The sequence below is a fragment of the Convolutriloba macropyga genome, chromosome 6, assembly GCF_964194025.1.
Source record: "Convolutriloba macropyga chromosome 6, txConMacr16.3, whole genome shotgun sequence".
NCBI lineage: Eukaryota > Metazoa > Xenacoelomorpha > Acoela > Convolutidae > Convolutriloba > Convolutriloba macropyga.
In genome coordinates this window covers 59,702,420-59,725,773 of record NC_134473.1, presented here as the reverse complement: position 1 = coordinate 59,725,773, position 23,354 = coordinate 59,702,420, and the positions used below count along the sequence as shown (strand labels likewise).

General features: G+C 35.7%; 1 protein-coding gene across 2 annotated transcripts in view; it reads right to left on the bottom strand.

Moving 5' to 3' along the window:
- The window catches only part of LOC142341810 (phosphorylase b kinase gamma catalytic chain, skeletal muscle/heart isoform-like), a 104,150-nt gene that overhangs the window by 38,553 nt on the left and 42,243 nt on the right, over nucleotides 1-23,354 (bottom strand). For both annotated transcript variants that reach the window (XM_075393051.1, XM_075393053.1), the window contains exon 2: nucleotides 6,451-6,768. In XM_075393051.1, coding sequence (XP_075249166.1) covers nucleotides 6,451-6,696 — 246 coding nt within the window. In that variant the 5' untranslated portion in view covers nucleotides 6,697-6,768. The remainder of the gene's footprint in view (nucleotides 1-6,450; nucleotides 6,769-23,354) is intronic.

Here is a 23,354-nt window from a genome sequence, read left to right as displayed (position 1 = left end):
TGAAATAAAATATTTCAATAACTTAGATGCTTCTACTAGCAGCTCTACTTCAGATATTGTGAGATCAATTTCGGTTTGTACCAATACAAACTTTTGACCCACTTTTTTCCAACACTGTTTTCTCAAAATAATTTCTCGTTTGATGCTTGTCTGAGATAAATGAAGAGATGCAAGCTTAGAAATGCACAGTGTGAATTTATCTGTATTGTAATTATTCATTCAAAAGGGAAGAGCTACAAAGTAGGACCAAAAAACCAGTTTGAACAAAATCCAAAAGATAATTCCTGTAAGGTGTCCAAGAAGAAAGTGGCTTGGAATTTCCGACAACATGTAGACATACACAGGTCCTATATCATATTGTTCCTTCATACAGCCGTAAGCAGCATCTGCTCTCAAGATCTTTGAATTTTTCAAATAGCCATGCAAATTACTGTCACCAGGTCCTATCAACCCACCATGCGGAGCCAATTTGTTAATGATTTGCAGATCGGTGTTTGGATCAAAAAACATACAGACAGCTAAAAACGCAATCTTTGTTCTTTCGTTCTTAGGAAACAATTTAGATAATTTCAAAGTTGCTTAAAACTTTATTAATATCATGAATAGTTATCATGAAAATGATTACGTAACAAACTGTTTAACAGAGTGCATTTACAGAAAATGATTTGCATAGAAGTTTTTCTTTTATCTGCTTTCTTTTGTTTGTTTTGATGACTCATCGGAATTTTCCTCGTATACGTCACAACTATCCTCTAATGGGGCATCCCAACATTCCCAGCATGTGCACTGTGCGTTATTCATTCCCCATTGAACTTCCAAATAAACTGAGTGGTCAGTTCTGTAAATCGATCCCCACCCAGTCGCTAAAATATCAATATAGTCTTCTAAAGTTTGTTTAAATGGGGAGTCGGTACTCTCAAGGCTCTCAATTTTTGCCAAAATTCTCCTCTGATATTCTGTCATGCTTGCAGATTCCAATCGTCTATTCGGGCAAGATCGTTCAATTTCCCATACTATGTCCATCGCGCTTCAACGCTTAGGTGATATGTCCATTACTGTATCAGCGTTTCTTGTGAACTGCTCGAAGATATCTCCTCGTCTTGTAATATCTGATGAATTAAATCGCACGAACTGCTCATTGAAGGTCTGGGAAGCGCTTGTTGGCGTAAAAATTCTGGCTTTGATCTCAAAGAGGACTTTACTCTCATGACGGATATAGGATTTAATAATCTTCTCCATGTGTTTTGGATTATCGTTTGAATAGACCAAAATGTGTTGGTGCTCAAATGGTATGTCATTACACTATCTGAATTGCTGCTGTGTCTTTTGTGGCTCATGGTTAGCAACTGCAAACTGCCATTCCGTAAATTGGTCAATCCAATGTGCTAGTCCCTTCGGCTGAACTTGCGTGGTGAGGTTGCCCTCTCCTTGATCAACTTTGCGTCTTTTTGTGTTTAACTCAAAGGAAAACTGAGATGGAATTCGGACTTGAGCGCTGTAAACAATATATAGGAATTTATCCGAGGTTTCTGGACTGTTTTTCATGGTTATTTTCGATAAATGCGAGAAGTTTACTTCTTCGTTGTTTTTATAGGGCGATTTGTTTAATTAGGTCTAATAAAAAACCAAAATGGAGATAGCTTTGATAAAAGAGACAAAAGTGAGATAGTTTTGTTTGTTTGTGTTTGATAAATTATAATGGAATCCAGAAGGCAACGTAACCCAGGTGATTATGCGTTTACGCGGGTTACCATCTGGGCCATGTTGCCTTATTTCAGGTTTATTGATTAATGATTTAAAAGGAAAACTTAGTTAGATTATGTATTATTTAAGAAAATATTGCATGACTATTCAGCAAATCGCTTTCCGCAATCGTACTATAAGTTTGTATTACTCAGCTTTGCCTTTAGCGTGATTTGGTCTAAGTAGTTTTGGTATCCGTAGCTCGGCAATGTAGGCATGCTTCCAGCACTAAGCTTTATGATTTTGAAGTTGGTTCGAGACTGGGCTGGGAGGGATCCTATTTCTGTGCGGTAGACCACCCCAAATTTTACTACTACATAAAGGCCATTTCATAAATAAAGTCAAGGGGTTATTGTTTGAGCTTAACAAGATATAAATGAAACCACAAATTATACGCGCTTTTCATCAGAATTTTTGAATAAAAATGACACTGTCTGTAAACCGGCCTAAAAATGAACGAGACCAATTTAGACTCTGCAGAAGCAAGAAGTCAAGCGTGATAAAAGTCATTTGCTAAGTAAAAGGGTAGAGCAATAATTTTGCATAAAGAATGAAGACAAGACAACGAAGAATGAACAATCGTAGCCATTTTCTTATTTATTTTTCGTTTTTTTCAGTGGGTAAACACAAAATTACTCAGCAGACTTCTTCATATCTCCTGAAAAGAAAAGCAAATAGTAAAAAAGCCTTTAATAGCATTTAATTCGTTTAAAAGTCTCGAAATAGTATGATACTTTAGTATCGAATTCAGCTCTATTACCAATTTCTCTGAAATTATTAAAACAAAAAACAGAAGACAACGGAAACTTTAAAGAACGAAAAATGACAAGTTTTAAACAAAAATGTCCAATTGACGTCAAAAGAATTCAGCAAAAATTTTAAAATCTGCATGCCGTTTTCAAGAATCTCAAGATTCGGCGGATACGTGCCTGACACCAAATACTTAATTAATTTAACTGCAGTTGTTCAAACGGTTTGCATAGTGTAGTAATGTAATGCCTTTTACGTAATTTTACGTAAAATATGGAAAATTTTGTCCTTTTGTTTTCTTATCCACTTAAGTTTGCTGAATTTTTTCCTGTTCTTCTCAAAAATGATGAGCCCTTAAAAATATATTATTCGAAAAGGATCAACGTTTATTCTGGATTCCATGGTGGTTAAAAACAGAACGTTACAAAGAACACGCAAAATAACAACAGGGCAAAAAATTGCCTTCCAAAAATTGACTTTTACAAAACCACGAATTTTAAACAACTTTGTAGAAAAAAATAAGAGGAAGAGAGCTTTCAAAGGATACCACATATGTTGCTCTGAGATTCCCCCAAAAAGTGTATCAAAAAATTTTGACAAAACATGCAAAGAAAAAATATTGATAAGCGTTGCATCTTCACCTCAAAAACAGTTAAGGAACAAATTACTTGAAACTGTGGCCTGCAACTTAAACATCTCTATTGTAGAATGCAATTATTAATGTTAAGAGGTGACTACAACACAGACTATCTGAAGAAACATGAGAAAAACTGCCTGGACACAAGACATCGTTCCATATGGCCTATATGTAGCTTCACAGAACGACGAAACAAATCTGATCAATCTGTCAAAAACAATCTTTTAATTAAATACGATCACTCGGGATCTCCGCAAACGATATTGACTGTTGAATTAGTTATTGTGTAACGAAATTGAGGCATTTTTTATCTTCGCAACAATGTCAAATTTTGTATTCTTCCAGTCTCAGTGTTGTCGATAAACTTCAAACACTTAACAATATCATAACTCTAACAGTAGATGACCATGGACAAAGGGAAATAAAATTAATTAGGAACAAGAAAACAATGAGTAGTTTGGAGAGCAAATGGTTCCATTTTTAAGGATTATAGGCATTCAAACAGCGCAACAGAAAACTTGATGTTTTCAAAAGATACAGTACTGACAAAAAAAGTGGTTTAATTACTTGAAATCGAAAACAAATTCTCAAGACTATCAAGACTAGTAAATTAGAATCAAAACAATCAAGCTAAAAACGCTTTCCAAAAACTCCATAACATAAAAGACAAACAGAATTTTATCAACATGAGAGGCTGCTTACAGGTCTCTAATAAAATTACATCTGTAAAGAACTCCTTTGGCAAATGATTACAGACTATTAAAAATTAGCAGAATTTCTAAGCTTCTCGTTTAACTTGGCCAACTAGACCGGAGCAGAAGCATCACTTCCTGCAAAGAACACACCTGATTGAGAACCATTTGGTTTTCAAAACATTGAAGTGGGGTGCAAGTTCTCTGCGATATGGGAGTTGAATCGAAACAAGCTTTTAAAGAAGTCCTTCGACGCAATGATAACAGACAATTGAAGTTAGCAGAATTTCTAAATTTTTCATTTATTTATGTTTCCCCTCTTATAAACAAAAGTGGTCCGCTAAATGTTATTAACTACAGGCCTATATCAGACACTAACACATTTTCCAAAAATTTTAAGAAATTAAAGCGTAAACAAATATCAGATTATCTTCTGAAGCATAACATAATGAGAAATGAACACTTTACGACATCACATGAGTAATGAACAAGTTTACGACATCAAGTATTTCCCAGCCAGTTGAAATTTGCTAATGTTGCCGCTCTATTGAAAAAGGTGATCCGCTAAATGTTATCAACTACAGACCTATTTCAGTCATTACCGCGTGATCTTAATATGATCTTAATATGAACTCAGAGAACGCAGTTTATCAAATTTAAGCCAAGCTGTAGATGTAAAACCAAAGAATTGGAAATCTTATTAGTTGAAAATGAAACTTATTGAAAAAAGCGAATGCAAGTACCTTGGCATAATAATTGACAATAAACTTCAGTTTGATTCTCAAGTCAAAAAATTGTACAGAGCATGGCTGTAGGAATTAAAACCATAAAATCAATAAGGATTCAGCTTCCAATCGAATCTTTGGAAACTCTTCTCAACTCGATTGTGTTGTCGCCTTAAGATTACTCGGCTCTTAATTACTAATGCTAAGAAAAACTTAATCCCTTCACTTGAACTGGGATTGAAGACACCTTTTTCTTTGCTAAATATAAAAGTTCGAGAGATCTGAGAATCAACAAAAATGTTATAAGTATTTAACAACGAACTGAAAAAAGCTGAATTCTGTATTTTTACGATTACATTACCAATCAAAAGCTAGCATTCAAAAGTAACTCGAAGCTTCCAAGCGCAAATTATCACATACATAGCCGAACAAAAAAAACATTTTCCAAGAACAGAGGTCGACAATATATCAACAAATCTTTTCCCCACGCAACAGCTAAAAAATGGAACAATCTACCTAAATCTCTACAAATACTAAGCATTAAAAAACAAAGGTCAAATATGGTTTTAAGAGATATTTTCTTGGATGTAATTTTTCAAGTTTTACCGGAATCTAACCATTCGCTTCTAAAACTATGGATTTAGTGATAAAAAAAATGAGTGCCCAGTAATCCTTTTTCTTTCTTTATGTTTAATATGTAAAATTATTTGTTTTTACGCCATTTGATTAAATACGACACTGATTGTACATATTATACATTTAGTCAAACTAAAGCGCCTTTCCCTTTTGAAGAAGAAACTGGGGCTAACATATAACTGTCACATTTTTTTTAAAAATGTGGGACCAATAATGGTTTCTAACGTAAGCATATCATCTATATCATTGTGGATAGTTGAAATTCAAACTTCTGAGGATTTCGGGCAATATGATAATAACTATGATAACCTAACGTTATATGACCAATCAATAGGCTGGGGGGTCTATAATTGAAAAGACCCGATTATTGGATTATTGACTAATGGGGAATTCCCAATTATTCGCATTTTAAGAGGCAATGACGCGCTGGGCAAAACTTGCAGAACTTTTCCGTTTGTGCCCCCCAGCCAGCGATTTGGAAAAATTAATTGCAATTAATTGGCTAGACAAAAAGAGGAGCAATCAATTAATTTAATTGGCAAAAGATAAAAATCAATTATTGCAATGATGGCAATTATTGATGAATTAAACTTGATGCTATCAATTTTTTTTCGTAGATTTGAAAACAGTTTTACCTTGATCGACCCAAAAATGTACGCAAATGGTTATATTATCTAAATTATTTAATTTCTAATCAATGACGAAAACTTTTTAAACAAACACCCAAATCCGTCAAAATACATACGATCTCTGACAGACGTTTGTGATCTGGGAACTTTTTCTGGGTCTTTCCCATTATACCCCCCCCCCCCCCTATTATAGCATAATTACCATGTTTGGGGGGATATAGGTTATCTGACCACTAAGCTGGGGGGGGGGGGGGCTATAATGGGAAAGACCCCTTTTTCTCTAGTTGCGGGTTTGCGACCTTGCAAAAGGCTGCTTCAGTTTTTGCCAATTATTGGGCAATTAATTGTGCCGTTCCAAACAATTATTGCAATTAAAATAGAGTAACCAATCAATTAATTCCCAATTATTGCAATTACAATTCATTTTTCCAAACCCCTGTCCCCAGCTTAGTGGGTGCATATTAATGACGCACGACCTACATTTTTACATAATGACCCACCATGTAATGACACGTGCTTTGTAACTGGGGGAGCATAACGTTTTGAGGGGGGCGGGGGGGTGCACAAACGGAAAAGGTCAAAATGCAATCGAGTGGATTTTGGGAGGAATAAGGTTGAAATCTGCTTAAAATAAGTACCTTCAAAATTTCGATTTCCTTCTTTGTTTCATCGAGAATTTTTTGGCCCTCTTCAGATCCAACGTCTATGATTTTTACGGCAAACACGTCGCCTGTTGCTCTGTGAATGCATTTTCGCACCACACTTACCAACCCTCTGCCTAAAACCTCTCGCGGTTCATAGCGTGAATAAAATTCGGCCGCCTCCTCTCCGCCGGGAAGATCAGCACTCTGGCTGAAGGCCGGGTTATCGACTGTGATTGTCATTGCAGGGGTACGCTTTTTGGTTTCGTAAGACTGGTTGCATTTTATTGCGTCTAGGACAGCATTTTTACATCTGGTAATTTTACAGGTTAATATAACACTTGCACTTGGGGTAACGTAAAGCAAATAGGCGAAGCAAATCAAACGCAAAATTCCGACAATTCATTGTAAAAATAATTCAATGTATCAGACTATTCATTGTACAAATCATGCACGGCTGTTTTTATTGATAAGAAAGTAATGAAGTCCCAAGAAAATACAACACAAGGTAATCCAATAGCTGTAAAACAAACTGATCTGTCAATTCAAAATTAATTCTGATTTCTGAAACAAGCGTTTTCGAACTTTACGTTCATGGTCAGGATAAAACTGTTTCACAAATTATTAATGACAAAACGAAAATATATTTACATTTGTCTGAGACTACAATTCTTTATAAAATATCTTAAAAAATATTTTGAATAGAAAATTTTCAAATACACAATATTTAGCTTATTTACAACTTCATGTTAACATCTGTTATCACTATATCATACATCTGTTATTCTTTTCTTCAAATAACTCCATTCTGCGCAGCAATTATGTGTCTCAGATTCTGGTTCTATACGTTTAACTCAGGTTAATGATACTCCTAGAGTCTAGCATATTGCTGTAAGTTTAACGTAATGCGTTTTCTGTTAAATTTAAAAACGCTGCTGCAATGTTTCATAGTCGGGGTTTACTTTTCCATCCATTGGTTGGATCAAATCCCCTTTTATTCCACCAATGTATATTGATGTTCAGGACTGGGAGACGCTACAAACAGTTGAACTCATTGCCGTTAAAACTTTACTTTTCCGGATTTTTCGATTTCAGCCATAATTTGTATTCCTAGGGAAATTCAGAATTATGCCCTAACCCAAAGCATCACCCTTGTGGGGGGTTTTGCAAATTTCGTTTTGCTATGCACAAACTTGTTTTTTGCACTTTAATTCAGTAAAAAAACTAAGACCATACAGGAAATTGGGGTCTTTCCCATTATAGCCCTCCCCCCCCCCCCAGCTTAGTGGTCAGATAACCTATAGCCCCCAATCATGATAATTATACCATCGGGGGGGGGCTATAATTTCATTCGGGGGCTATAATGGGAAAGACACGGAAATTGTTTGGATCTGGCCCTATAAGGCGGAAAAAGGTACAAAAGAGGACACACAGGAACTAAAATTATTCAAGAGGTATATGTATGACAGAGTGTGCACCGTTAAGGGGGACCCTCTAGGTTACCTTCAGTATGCAAATTCTCTTCACAAGAACTAACAAGTCACTCTTGAGACACCAAACGGTAGTGGAGACCTGGCATTCCTAGATCTAAACATAAACGTAAACGAAGATAGGAAATTTAGCTGTCATTGGTATCAAAAATCAACCGATACCGGCATAATCCCAAATTTCCGTAGCTGCGCTTCGTTACAACATAAGAAAAATATGATTCAAGGGACTTTGTATGGGATATTTGATGCGACCACTGACTGACAACCCTTTGATGTAGCCCTTAAGAAAAAATCAAGAAATCTGGACTGAAAATCAAAAACCAACTGAGTGGTCCTCCAGTATTGTTAAGGAGACGTTGTATAAAACAGTCATGAAGGAAAAGTTCACAGCAAAACAACCCAAAATGAACAACAACTTAAAAGAATTAGCAGTCCTAACAATTAGGAGCCTAAACTGAGGTTTTTTGTTCAATACAGAGGAAATATCACTGTTATTTGCAAGTAGACTGATAAAGATGCGTGATATTCAAATCATTTTCACAACAAGAAAGCTAAGAACTTGCTTGCCTACACTTAAATCATCTTTTGGTGAGAATCTGAAATCCTATGTCGTATATAAAGGTAAATGTAATGGAGGCAGTTCCATATATATTGGCCAAACCAGCTGACATATTAACACTCGAACTTCGGTACATCAAAAGCAGGATTCCCCTGTGGGACAACAACTCGTTGAATGTTGTGGTACAGCGAAAAATATTGAACGGGAGATTCTTGATGCATGTCGCGGGGTTGAAAAACTAATGACAATGGAAGCGATGTACATCAAACAGCTGAAATCGCAGTTAAGTACGCGCAATAAATACCGGGGGATTGACATTGAAGTATTGACGGATTGTGTTCGATGCTACTCGAGTAGCCACTACGTTCAGAAATTTGTTGACCCACATGTGAAACCTTCTTTTGATGTTCTGATATGCTGGTGGTCACATGCCGGCTGGTCTGGCCTACATTGATGTATACACAGCCACTATTTTATCTCATAAGCCACCTGATTTGAATAACATTTTTTATCGATGAAATTAGGGTGAGCTGGCATGATTTTAATTTGAATTCAGTTTGCAGGGCACATAGTTTTTTCATTTTGTTTGCAAAATTTTGTGCGTTTGCCGTATTATTGTCGGTTTTGCATTAGAACAAGTATCGATTTTCTGATGCAATTTTTGTTTAGTTTCTAACTGACTCCTAATGCCAGTTATCATCTCATCTAAAGTCAATTTCGCTATTTTTGCAAATCACTCATTTTGATAATACCATTAACTTTTGGTCCAGCTTTTCTTGCTCCATTTAAGCACCTAACTGAATTAGTTTTTGGGTCAAAAAGTCTGTGAATGGTTACTTGAACAATGTTTTTCTTAATCAATAGCTGCAACAATTCAGTATTATTCCTGTGTCAATTGAAATTTGATACCAATCACAGGTAATATTATTGTCGGTACTGAAATTTATGTTTTTAGCAAGAAAGGCCGATATTTCTTCATTGCTCATTTTTCTCCAATGTAAATTGCCCATTTTGTTTATGGAAATTTAAAGTATTAACTAATCCTCAAGTTCACCACTTACTGTGCAAAAATTTCCTCCGCATACTTTTTGAACAATTTTTACTTGCACGTTTCCCTCGCTGGTTGTGGAATGCTGCAGTAGCTACAAATTCAAACAATGTGAAGCATATTGGCATATTCCCCATTTGTTTTATGCATTTCACCGTTGACCTCTTTTTGCATTTGATCTTATGGCTAATGCAATGTATAGCGTGGCTATACTTCCACTCATCAAGGTGCTCTAACATCAAAACTGGACTCATAAATGGTTCGCAGATGAACGTAACGTGGCTGGTAGCCCTGCATCACTAAGTGTTGTATTAGATAAATTCAATGAACTTGGCCTAGCATATGGTTGCAATGTACTTTCATATTCTTAAGAAAAGTAATTTGGTTTGAAAGTCAACAAACTTTTCTCTGAAATGGACATTGATATCTCAGATTATCGTCCTGTTCGGGGTTCAATTATGAATGGATATAAAAGATCCAATCAGTTTTTTGAGCAGTTACAATAATTGACACCGTATACCCACATCAGACCCATTGACATTCGTGATTCTTTTTTCAACCTGCTAATTTAGGTTTGTTATGATGTCAAAATGAATCTTTGTCTTCAGATTTTGCGCGATGAAACATTTACGAATAGAAGTACCTTTTTGATGACGAAATTCGACAAGACATCAATTAACCACGTTCTTCGAATCACAAATCTGTTATCATTCTTCTCATGCAGAGAAGTTTTTAATATAACGCACGCTCTAAGTTGCCCAAATGTTGGCTATACACACATTACACCCAATGAAATTTATGATTCTTCTTCCAACCTGCTAAGTTGGTTTGCGATGATGTCAAAACAAAGCTCTGTCTTCAGATTTTGCGAAATTAAACATTTGCAGATAGAAATACCACTTTTGGAGACGACATTCGACAAGACAACAACGGAAACATTTTCTTCGAATCACAAACCCGGTATCTTCATGCTCATGCAGAGAAGGTTTTAATGTAGCGCACGCTCTAAGTTGCTCAAATATTGGCTATACACACATCAGACTCACAGACATTCGTGATTCTTCGTCCAACCAGCTAAGTTAGATTTGCAATGATGTCAAAGTAGAGCTCTTGTCTTCAGATTTTGCGAGATAAAACAATTGCAGATAAGAGTGCCACTTTTGATGACGACATTGGACAAGACATCTAAGCAAACAAGTTCTTCGAATCACGAATTTGGTATCCTGATGCTCATGCAGAGAAGCTTTTAATGTAGCGCACGCTCTAAGTTGCTCAAATGTCGGCTATACACACATCAGACTCTATGACATTCGTGCTTCTTTGTCCAACCAGCAAATTTAGGTTCAAAATGATGTCAACATAAAGCTTTGTCTTCAGATGTGGCGAGATGAAACATTTGCAGATAGGACTACCACTTTTGATGACCACATTCGACAAGACATCAAAGCAAACACATTCTTCAAATAACGTTTCTGCAGAAGATTATTTTAAACAAAAGTATCCAATTTTTTTGCTTAGAGTTGCCCAAGACGCGTACCAGATTCCTACAAAAATTACGAATCAGTCAAGTAATTGAAACACAATTCTCGAATTCCAGAGAACCACATTCTGTTTTTTAAACTTCTCCAGTACAAGAGGAGGTGCTCTTTCGGTATCGAAAGCCATAAATCGCTTGGATACAAAGGACAGCGAATAGAAAGAATGATTATTTTTAGACGTGATCAAGTGAATTAGCACAAAAATAAGTTCCGTGCCTTTATGTAGCTCAATATACTGCTTCCCTGGTGATCGCTCCATGAGCCGCTGCCATGCATTATAATTCTCTATAGGAAACATTGTAGAGAAAGGGCGGCTGATAATGTCTCTATAATTATGTTTTCAATATTGATTCAAAATGTCCACATTTCATATTGATTTCTTTTTACCAAAATTTTGTTATTGCTCGTCTTGCTTTTGATGCTCTAATTTTTAACCTGTCAGTATTTAAAATTGTAAATAGGGTTTGACCGACAAGGAGCTGATCGACTACCCTCGTAGATGAGATGAAGGGTTTTATTTTAATTGAACTTCTTAACTGCTTGTAATTAGTAGTTTGCAACTTTTTGAGACAAGGGAAACATTATATTGCTATATAGACAATTGGCGCGAAAATAACATATATAGAATTGAAGTATGCAGGCACATAAATGCTTTTATTAATTTTAACTGGGAACGGGCTTTTTAAATCAGAGGTCACGCAATATGCTAGCTTGTCTAATAAAATCTGCTAAGGACGCGGCTGTCAGATATTTTTGAGATTACAATTGAATACTTTTATGCTATCTTTTGTGAGTCTCAGTTAATTTGGTAGTTGCTTCCAATTCAAAGATAAATGAATAAAAACGATCAAACATTCATCGCATAATTTAGTCGGTTGGAAAGCATATTAATCATATGAGAGGCCATCGATAATTTGAGCTGTTGTCGAAAAGACTTTTCCTCATTTCTAATAAATTTCAAGAAATACGATATTTTTTACTCGCTCAGCAGTCGTATGCTGAGTACGTTTCACTATTTTGTTAATCTATTCAACAACTTGATGCTAGAACAAAAAATACACACTTGAAGGCCTAATTCTTTTGCTTCTCCAGAAAAAACACCAATGGTGAACTCAATTGAAACACACATAAAGTAGGGAAACCTAAGTGATTAAAGACAAGTGGGCAAAATAGCATGAGTAAAACTGTATTTTAAATCTACGACCTAAAGCTTGAGTGGTTTTTGATACCAGCAGTCGTATTCAAAATAATTTTTTTGAATTATGTTTTATGACCATGTTGCTTGTCTCTGGTAACACTTAAGTATATAAATTGTTTGGATTTTTTAATATAGCTGTTCCTAAAATGCTATTTTGGAAATGTTGAGTTTTTATCAATTTTGCTCGAGAACTTTTTTTCTCCGTTTCTGTCATTCAGTATCGACCTATTTATTTTATCTGTTCTGGTTTACAATTTTTGAGAGTTTTCCTGCCAAACATTCAAATCGAAGTCAAAGTTTTTGTGACTAAAAAACATCATAAAAAAGTGGCATACTTATCAGATCTTTCTACTTGCTCTGTGAGACCATTCGTGTATAAGTTGAAAAAAGCGTTCCGAAAAATGTTCAATGAGGAACATCTTGCTTTCACGCAATTCAAATTGATTCAACCCCATTTACACAAATGTGCTGTAATCGATTCGTCAGTCAACATTTTTATACCTGTACTGCAAGAGGGAAAAAACCAAGAGATTGTAAAGTTCCCAATTGGATTTGGTTAGAATTGATATGATTTGAGAGTGAGTCGAAAACTTTAGATAAATCAAGCAAAACTGCATGACAAAAATTGCCATCATCAATTTTTTTTGTGTTGTACTTATTCAATGAAATTTAGAGTAGAATCCTCTGCTGATATCCTTTGTCGAAATTCAAACTGAAGCAGAGAAAGCAATTTTCTACTCTCAGAAAAATATGTAATTTTTTTCAAACAATTTTCTATTAATTTAGAAAACTTAGTTATGGAGACAAGACGAGTTTACAGGCTCTTTATTTCTTTCTTATTTTTTCCTTTCAAATCTTTGTAATATGATACTTGTATTGTGTTCCAGCCCTCACCTCGGTAATTAAAAAGCCAAATGGATATTTTTGAAACGACTGTTAAACATGTTTTTATATTCAGCAACGTTTTATGTAAAAAGTTATCACTACAAGTTTTTGTTGTCTTATGCTCACGCATAGACAAACATAGATTATCTATTGTCAAAACCGTTGGTTTGAACTGAGGAGCCCAAATATTTTTTGCATCTATTCAAGTAATTAAGTTTTTAGTAACCCATTAGAGTGATTGCAGTAGATTCGCATGATGATTTGTTCTTAGTTATCAATTATTGCTCAACGAATTCATTTTGATCCAAGTTAAGGGGTTATATATTAACTTCGAAAAATTTTAAACATGCAGTTGCTTCAAAAATTGCACCGACATTCAATCCACATTGAGTCGTATTTTGATTGATAAAACAGTTTTAAATCCTTACGTTCCTTGAGAGCAATTTTCAAGGGTACAAAAAACATCCACCTTCGGTATTGTTGACGAGCGTCAGCTGCAGCATATTAATATTGCACCAGATGGCTATAGCTTCATTTTCATGTTTAAAGCCGTCCTAGTGTCTAGGGTCCCAGTCTAATACTGTACTGATTGATGACTTTCTCCAAACGCACAGGGCATAGAACCCCCCCCCCCCGAACTACAGTTTAATATCTTTTCAAACAACACTATCAGGTTGCCAAAAAAAGGTGCGATAGTTTCGTAGACCTCAAAAAAAAGAAAAGACCTAATAATCGTATTCACTTGATTTTTATGATTGATTCACAGTTATGCAGTGTAAAGCTGTTATCAAATGACCTTCAAATAAATCAGATGCTCTCAATTTACCTGAGTTCCTGCAAGTTTCATTAGAAAAAAGAGCAAACATGTCGTTCGACGTGAACAAGCAGCACCTTTTCTAGCAGACTTTTCGAAAGAAAAGCACAACAGCAGCAAGCCCCGGGTTGAATTTTTCCGCCCAAAATGATGTAAGAGTGGGGCTGCAATGGGAGGATTTTGTAGGAAAATGCAGCTTAAAACTCCTACGTCTTTTTCGGCTGCATTGGGCTTCCAAGGTGGGTAAAATGGTGTAAGAGTGAGGGGGTAAAAGACAAATTAACCCCCCACTCTTACATCTTTTTTGTCTGCCAAGGGGGGTAAAATGGTGTAAGAGTGAGGGTGTAAACCAAGAGATTGTAAAGTTCCCAATTGGATTTGGTTAGAATTGATATGATTTGACAGTGAGTCGAAAACTTTAGACAAATCAAGCAAAACGGCATGACAAAAATTGCCATCATCAATTTTTTTTGTGTTGTACTTATTCAATGAAATTTAGAGTAGAATCCTCTGCTGATATCCTTTGTCGAAATTCAAACTGAAGCAGAGAAAGCAATTTTCTACTCTCAGAAAAATATGTAATTTTTTTCAAACAATTTTCTATTAATTTAGAAAACTTAGTTATGGAGACAAGACGAGTTTACAGGCTCTTTATTTCTTTCTTATTTTTTCCTATTAAATCTTTGTAATATGATACTCGTATTGTGTTCCAACCCTCACCTCGGTAATTAAAAAGCCAAATGGATATTTTTGAAACGACTGTTAAACACGTTTTTATATTCAGCAACGTTTTATGTAAAAAGTTATCACTACAAGTTTTTGTTGTCTTATGCTCACGCATAGACAAACATAGATTATCTATTGTCAAAACCGTTGGTTTGAACTGAGGAGCCCAAATATTTTTTGCATCTATTCAAGTAATTAAGTTTTTAGTAACCCATTAGAGTGATTGCAGTAGATTCGCATGATGATTTGTTCTTAGTTATCAATTATTGCTCAAAGAATTCATTTTGATCCAAGTTAAGGGGTTATATATTAACTTCGAAAAATTTTAAACATGCAGTTGCTTCAAAAATTGCACCGACATTCAATCCACATTGAGTCGTATTTTGATTGATAAAACAGTTTTAAATCCTTACGTTCCTTGAGAGCAATTTTCAAGGGTACAAAAAACATCCACCTTCGGTATTGTTGACGAGCGTCAGCTGCAGCATATTAATATTGCACCAGATGGCTATAGCTTCATTTTCATGTTTAAAGCCGTCCTAGTGTCTAGGGTCCCAGCCTAGTACTGTACTGATTGATGACTCTCTCCAAACGCACAGGGCATAGAACCCCCCCCCCCCCCGAACTACAGTTTAATATCTTTTCAAACAACACTATCAGGTTGCCAAAAAAAGGTGCGATAGTTTCGTAGACCTCAAAAAAAAGAAAAGACCTAATAATCGTATTCACTTGATTTTTATGATTGATTCACAGTTATGCAGTGTAAAGCTGTTATCAAATGACCTTCAAATAAATCAGATGCTCTCAATTTACCTGAGTTCCTGCAAGTTTCATTAGAAAAAAGAGCAAACATGTCGTTCGACGTGAACAAGCAGCACCTTTTCTAGCAGACTTTTCGAAAGAAAAGCACAACAGCAGCAAGCCCCGGGTTGAATTTTTCCGCCCAAAATGATGTAAGAGTGGGGCTGCAATGGGAGGATTTTGTAGGAAAATGCAGCTTAAAACTCTTACGTCTTTTTTGGCTGCATTGGGTTTCCAAGGTGGGTAAAATGGTGTAAGAGTGAGGGGGTAAAAGACAAATTAACCCCCCACTCTTACATCTTTTTTGTCTGCCAAGGGGGGTAAAATGGTGTAAGAGTGAGGGGGTAAACCAAGAGATTGTAAAGTTCCCAATTGGATTTGGTTAGAATTGATATGATTTGACAGTGAGTCGAAAACTTTAGACAAATCAAGCAAAACGGCATGACAAAAATTGCCATCATCAATTTTTTTTGTGTTGTACTTATTCAATGAAATTTAGAGTAGAATCCTCTGCTGATATCCTTTGTCGAAATTCAAACTGAAGCAGAGAAAGCAATTTTCTACTCTCAGAAAAATATGTAATTTTTTTCAAACAATTTTCTATTAATTTAGAAAACTTAGTTATGGAGACAAGACGAGTTTACAGGCTCTTTATTTCTTTCTTATTTTTTCCTATTAAATCTTTGTAATATGATACTCGTATTGTGTTCCAACCCTCACCTCGGTAATTAAAAAGCCAAATGGATATTTTTGAAACGACTGTTAAACACGTTTTTATATTCAGCAACGTTTTATGTAAAAAGTTTTCACTACAAGTTTTTGTTGTCTTATGCTCACGCATAGACAAACATAGATTATCTATTGTCAAAACCGTTGGTTTGAACTGAGGAGCCCAAATATTTTTTGCATCTATTCAAGTAATTAAGTTTTTAGTAACCCATTAGAGTGATTGCAGTAGATTCGCATGATGATTTGTTCTTAGTTATCAATTATTGCTCAAAGAATTCATTTTGATCCAAGTTAAGGGGTTATATATTAACTTCGAAAAATTTTAAACATGCAGTTGCTTCAAAAATTGCACCGACATTCAATCCACATTGAGTCGTATTTTGATTGATAAAACAGTTTTAAATCCTTACGTTCCTTGAGAGCAATTTTCAAGGGTACAAAAAACATCCACCTTCGGTATTGTTGACGAGCGTCAGCTGCAGCATATTAATATTGCACCAGATGGCTATAGCTTCATTTTCATGTTTAAAGCCGTCCTAGTGTCTAGGGTCCCAGCCTAGTACTGTACTGATTGATGACTCTCTCCAAACGCACAGGGCATAGAACCCCCCCCCCCGAACTACAGTTTAATATCTTTTCAAACAACACTATCAGGTTGCCAAAAAAAGGTGCGATAGTTTCGTAGACCTCAAAAAAAAGAAAAGACCTAATAATCGTATTCACTTGATTTTTATGATTGATTCACAGTTATGCAGTGTAAAGCTGTTATCAAATGACCTTCAAATAAATCAGATGCTCTCAATTTACCTGAGTTCCTGCAAGTTTCATTAGAAAAAAGAGCAAACATGTCGTTCGACGTGAACAAGCAGCACCTTTTCTAGCAGACTTTTCGAAAGAAAAGCACAACAGCAGCAAGCCCCGGGTTGAATTTTTCCGCCCAAAATGATGTAAGAGTGGGGCTGCAATGGGAGGATTTTGTAGGAAAATGCAGCTTAAAACTCTTACGTCTTTTTTGGCTGCATTGGGTTTCCAAGGTGGGTAAAATGGTGTAAGAGTGAGGAGGTAAAAGACAAATTAACCCCCCACTCTTACATCTTTTTTGTCTGCCAAGGGGGGTAAAATGGTGTAAGAGTGAGGGGGTAAACCAAGAGATTGTAAAGTTCCCAATTGGATTTGGTTAGAATTGATATGATTTGACAGTGAGTCGAAAACTTTAGACAAATCAAGCAAAACGGCATGACAAAAATTGCCATCATCAATTTTTTTTGTGTTGTACTTATTCAATGAAATTTAGAGTAGAATCCTCTGCTGATATCCTTTGTCGAAATTCAAACTGAAGCAGAGAAAGCAATTTTCTACTCTCAGAAAAATATGTAATTTTTTTCAAACAATTTTCTATTAATTTAGAAAACTTAGTTATGGAGACAAGACGAGTTTACAGGCTCTTTATTTCTTTCTTATTTTTTCCTATTAAATCTTTGTAATATGATACTCGTATTGTGTTCCAACCCTCACCTCGGTAATTAAAAAGCCAAATGGATATTTTTGAAACGACTGTTAAACACGTTTTTATATTCAGCAACGTTTTATGTAAAAAGTTTTCACTACAAGTTTTTGTTGTCTTATGCTCACGCATAGACAAACATAGATTATCTATTGTCAAAACCGTTGGTTTGAACTGAGGAGCCCAAATATTTTTTGCATCTATTCAAGTAATTAAGTTTTTAGTAACCCATTAGAGTGATTGCAGTAGATTCGCATGATGATTTGTTCTTAGTTATCAATTATTGCTCAAAGAATTCATTTTGATCCAAGTTAAGGGGTTATATATTAACTTCGAAAAATTTTAAACATGCAGTTGCTTCAAAAATTGCACCGACATTCAATCCACATTGAGTGGTATTTTGATTGATAAAACAGTTTTAAATCCTTGCGTTCCTTGAGAGCAATTTTCAAGGGTACAAAAAACATCCACCTTCGGTATTGTTGACGAGCGTCAGCTGCAGCATATTAATATTGCACCAGATGGCTATAGCTTCATTTTCATGTTTAAAGCCGTCCTAGTGTCTAGGGTCCCAGCCTAGTACTGTACTGATTGATGACTTTCTACAAACGCACAGGGCATAGAACCCCCCCCCCCCGAACTACAGTTTAATATCTTTTCAAACAACACTATCAGGTTGCCAAAAAAAGGTGCGATAGTTTCGTAGACCTCAAAAAAAAGAAAAGACCTAATAATCGTATTCACTCGATTTTTATGATTGATTCACAGTTATGCATTGTAAAGCTGTTATCACATGACCTTCAAATAAATCAGATGCTCTCAATTTACCTGAGTTACATGACAATTTCAGTCAGGGGGAGTAATTCCTTAAAAGTCCTCCCATTGCAGCCCCTTGCAGCCCACTCATACATGACAATTCAGTCATGGGGGGTAATTCCTGAAAACTCCTCCCATTGCAGCCCATTGCAGCCCACTCTTACATGGCAAATTCAGTCAGGGGGGTAATTCCTGAAAACTCCTCCCATTGCAGCCCATTGCAGCCCACTCTTACATAGCAATTTCAGTCAGGGGGGTAATTCCTGAAGAGTCCTCCCATTGCAGCCCACTCTTACATGGCAATTTCAGTCAGGGGTAATTCCTGAAAAGTCCTCCCATTGCAGCCCATTGCAGCCCACTTTTACATGGCAATTTCAGTCAGGGGGTAATTCCTTAAAAGTCCTCCCATTGCAGCCCAACTCTTACATCATTTTACCCCCTCTGAACAAATTACCCCCACACTCTTACATCAATTTAACCCCCATAGACAAATTACCCCCCATTCTTACATCAAAATGGGAGGATTTTAGGGAGGACATTCGACCCGGGGCAGGAATATGACAGTTTGAAGATGAAGATTCAGATAATCTGCTCCTGCATTTTGTTTTCGAATTGCCTTTGCAGCTCGATCATATTCCTTCTCACCTATAATTGGTAAATACTGCTGCAGATTATTTTTTCACACTTCTCTAGATGGAAGTTTTGATTCTCTGAGTTTTTCGAAAAGAAAATTCAACATAGCAATAGGGGAAAAAGGTTTTCTATTTCAAAAATTGTACTGAGCTTTTCGGCCGAGCTATATTTTTCTAGCAGTTTGAATGGATATGGCAGGTGGTTTTGCACAAGTTTTCTGAGCAAAGCATGCATGAAGTTTATGGTGTCCAACAACCAGATCTATTTAAAATCATTTTTTGTTTCGGCTGTGCTTTTGCGAATACCAATTTGGAGCTGGATGAACTCGTCGTCGGTTTCTGAAACAAATTAAATTTGATTTCTTTCATTTAAACCTGGGTTTAACAAAAGTCCATGCCGACCTTTACCGGCTGGCCAGCGGTGCCTAAATGTTGCTTTTCTTAAAAATAAATAGTAGGAATATGAATTGCTTTGTTGCTGATTCCTATTAGTCTGACTCTATGTCTTTCTCTGGCCAAAACCTCAATGTAGGTAGTATTTGGAGGTCAACCACACGTTAACTTCATGTAAGTACTGCAATGGTAACATTTTTGATGGCCTTAGTATGGTTGTTAAGATTTCATAAAACCATATATGACTTAGTATGATTACTAAGATGCTTTATTAAATGTAGGCGTCTTTTGGTCTTTTGTTTAATTTCTAGATGATCTTATGGTAGGAAGTGTTGCTGTGCCAGTTTTTTGAGGATAATTTAATTTTTCTTATGATCTTAGTATGAATGTCAAGAATTCATACAAGTCATTTATGACTTTGTATGGTTACTAAGAATCATATATGACATTGTATGATTGTTAAGAAACAATTATGATGAGCAACACGGGCTTGAAGCAAAAGAGCGACATGACCTTAATTGTAGAGTGCGTGAAGAGTGCAGTGAATTTTATTGTTTTTTTTGAGATTTTGTGCCCATTCTAAAGAATTTCCGGCGTGGTGGAAGTGATCCAATACTGTCGGGTATTTAGAGCTTTGGGCTATATCTTCTTCACAGATCCAACAAACTGGCTTCGGTTTGCTCTTTGTGTGTTGATGGTCAGCTAAAATAGTTTTGAGTCCTTGTTTCTATTGATGAGTTTGTTCAGCAATTTGCTCTAGGGTCTATACGAAGTGATCATCGATATTTGTTCCACATTGTAAATCAAAGAAAACCTATTTTGCTGCCATCCAAAACAGCAAAGGATACAAGCATATTCTGCGATATTCAATCATCTGAGTTTTTGAGATGTGGTGTTTTTCTTGCACTGATGCGTCGATCAATAAATTACTCTAATTCAAAAAGTCAAGAACAGTTGCAAACGATTGAGCCTGAACCTTCTTGAACTGAAAATTTTGTTGGACTTCTGAAGGCATTCTAATGTTTGCTTTCTCGCTCTGATGAAAAAATTTTTCTTTTATTTGTTGTCATACTTGCGACCTGATGACTTGGAAACAACTTAAACACAGATGTCTGTCTATTCAGAATTGAATTTGATTGTTTTTATGTATGAGACCCTTCAGATTGGTTATCGAATAATAATGGTGCGTGATCCCGTAGCTCAGATGCAACTGAACGAAATTAAAATGGAATGTTTTTTGTTTCAGCAAAGAGGAACTTGCTGAAACGCAGGCAGTAACTGGGGTGTACTGCGTTTTTCTGTCTCTTCATATGGTCTCGATTTCATTGATCTTGTTTTTTGTTCGTGAAATTACATTATACACAATCGAACGATTTTGAAGGAGAATCTTGTCTGTGAAATGTTTGCTCGTGACTTCTCACTTTACGTTTACCAGAAAATATCTTCTTGACTATAATTTAGACAACCAGATCGTTAATGGATCATTTTCCAGAATAATGTTTCAATTGCCAGAAACACCGGCAGTAACTGGGGTGTACTGCTTTATGCTAATGCTTCAAATTGTCTTTGATTTCATTTTTATTGTCGTTTTCGTGAAATCACACTAATCACAATCGAACAATTTCGGAGGAGAAACTTGTCTGGGAAATGTTTGTATGTGAAAAATTTTTCCTGAAAATAATTTAGTCAACCAGATACAAAATGTTCCAATTGCTTTTATGGAAAGTTTTGATTTTCCATTTTTGAGTTTTTGCAAGTTATTGACAAGAAAAAGATAACAAAATAAAGAGTTGAAAAGATTTCGACTGATTAAAGTGAATAATGCAATAAGCAGAAAACTAAAATCACATGAAAATTTTGTTTCTGTACGGATATTTTATGCAGATTTTCCTGGCACAAAAATGTTCAATTTTAAACTTTTTTTGCTATCTGTCAGCTCTGATGCCGCTGTTCCAGATTCTTAGCGGAACCCCATGTTCACATTTCTGTTCTCAAATTTAATGCCGAGTCATAATTGCAATGAAACTTGTAGTTGATCGGCCATTTAAGGGACTGTGTTTTCAACTTTGGCTGAATTGAGAATATTTTTAGAGATAATAAACATTCAGTCTTGTACTGAAGTTTTTTAAGCATTCATTCTAACGAGAGTATTGTTGTTGTAAGAAAGCTAAACTAATTTATAAACTTAGTTGATTCTAATGTCTCGCACCAAACTAATGTACGAAGACCAAAGTTGATAAATAATCAAACTAAACTCAATCTGAGAGCCAAATGCTCTTTTTAAAAATTTCCAATGTTTCTTATTACAATTTTTAATTGTACACTATTCAAACAGACCGCTTAAGATGAAAAAACTTTTGAAAAACATATAAAATACGAGCTTAACTATATAAATGCCAAGTAAAGGAAAAATCTCAGGGATCATCAAATTATCATTTTAAGAAATTTCATTACTAACGGAAAAATATATAAATCTCCACTTTTTCACCATAAAACTGCTAATAGCAACACTTCGGAAGGTGATGTCGACAAATTCGCTTGATCCTTGTAAAACTAGGAAATTTATTTACCCACGTGGCAATACTTTTTGTTGCTCCCAAGATGGATAGATTTTCTGCCCCACTTTTTCAATTTCAATCATTTTGGAGTTTCAACAGATTCCAAATCTTTTTAAATTTCAAAATCTTTTTACTGCTACCTGCTGGCTTTTCCTGCTGTTTAGAAGTGGCGCCAATATCTTCAGCCATCTTTTTGATCTCGGGAAACCATTATCTTTGATTACTAGCGATATCTTTACGAGTCACAACTTTTTCTGTGGCCTACTCATCGTACCAGGCAATCTTCAGCGTTGAAGACTTGAATTATTCCTCCAATTTCGTATTGACATTGTTCTGGTGATTCATCTATCATCCAAACAATTTCTCCTTCTTTCAGGTTGCGCTTGTTTTTTTCAGACGATTTCAATCTTTGATTCCTCTGAGATAAATGTTTTCGAGTCCACCTTTGCAAATGACATCAGCAGATAATTGAGTCATTCTGGCCAAAAATTCCAGGTTGGAGTGGTTTTCATAACGGTAGCAGTTTTCTTCTTATAACAGACAACTTAGCTACTTCGAGTGGTTTGCAAATCCATTTGGTGGGTGGATACTTTTTGTAATTTAAAAATGTGTGTTGCTTGTCACTGCTCTTTGATGTCGTATGCCAGATATAACTGCCGGCCCGTTTTCGGTGCAACATTTATCAAAGAGTAACACATTAACACCACAAGCAATTGACGTGATGTCACTGGAGTTGAACATCGATTGTATAAATCTGTCGTTGCGAAAAACTAATTCCATCAATGTTTTCAATCCATGGATTCCATTCAAGATTTCACGTCTATCGGATTGATTTTCATTTGTACTCAATCATTTGAGCTCATAACCTTTATGAGGTTGAATGTTCGCGGAGTCATTCAAGCCCTATTCTGTCGGTTTCAGCTCTCTCGACGCAAATCTGTTGCTTTGGAATGTTTTTTAGACTTATCAACCTCATGCAATTTTTTTTTTGCCTTCTTTTGCAGAAACAGTTTCCTGTTTCTCCACAAAGTTTTTCAGCTGTTTTGAAGAATACAAAGATGAATTAAACGTTGTTACTTTGTTAGTTTTGCATGTGGTGGGGCACAGTGCAGATGAAACGGTTGATCAAAAAAAATTTCATAGAAACAACACTTTTTTTCCGCAATTACGGGGATATGTTTGAGAGAGAACTGCTCATCTTTTGATTCAG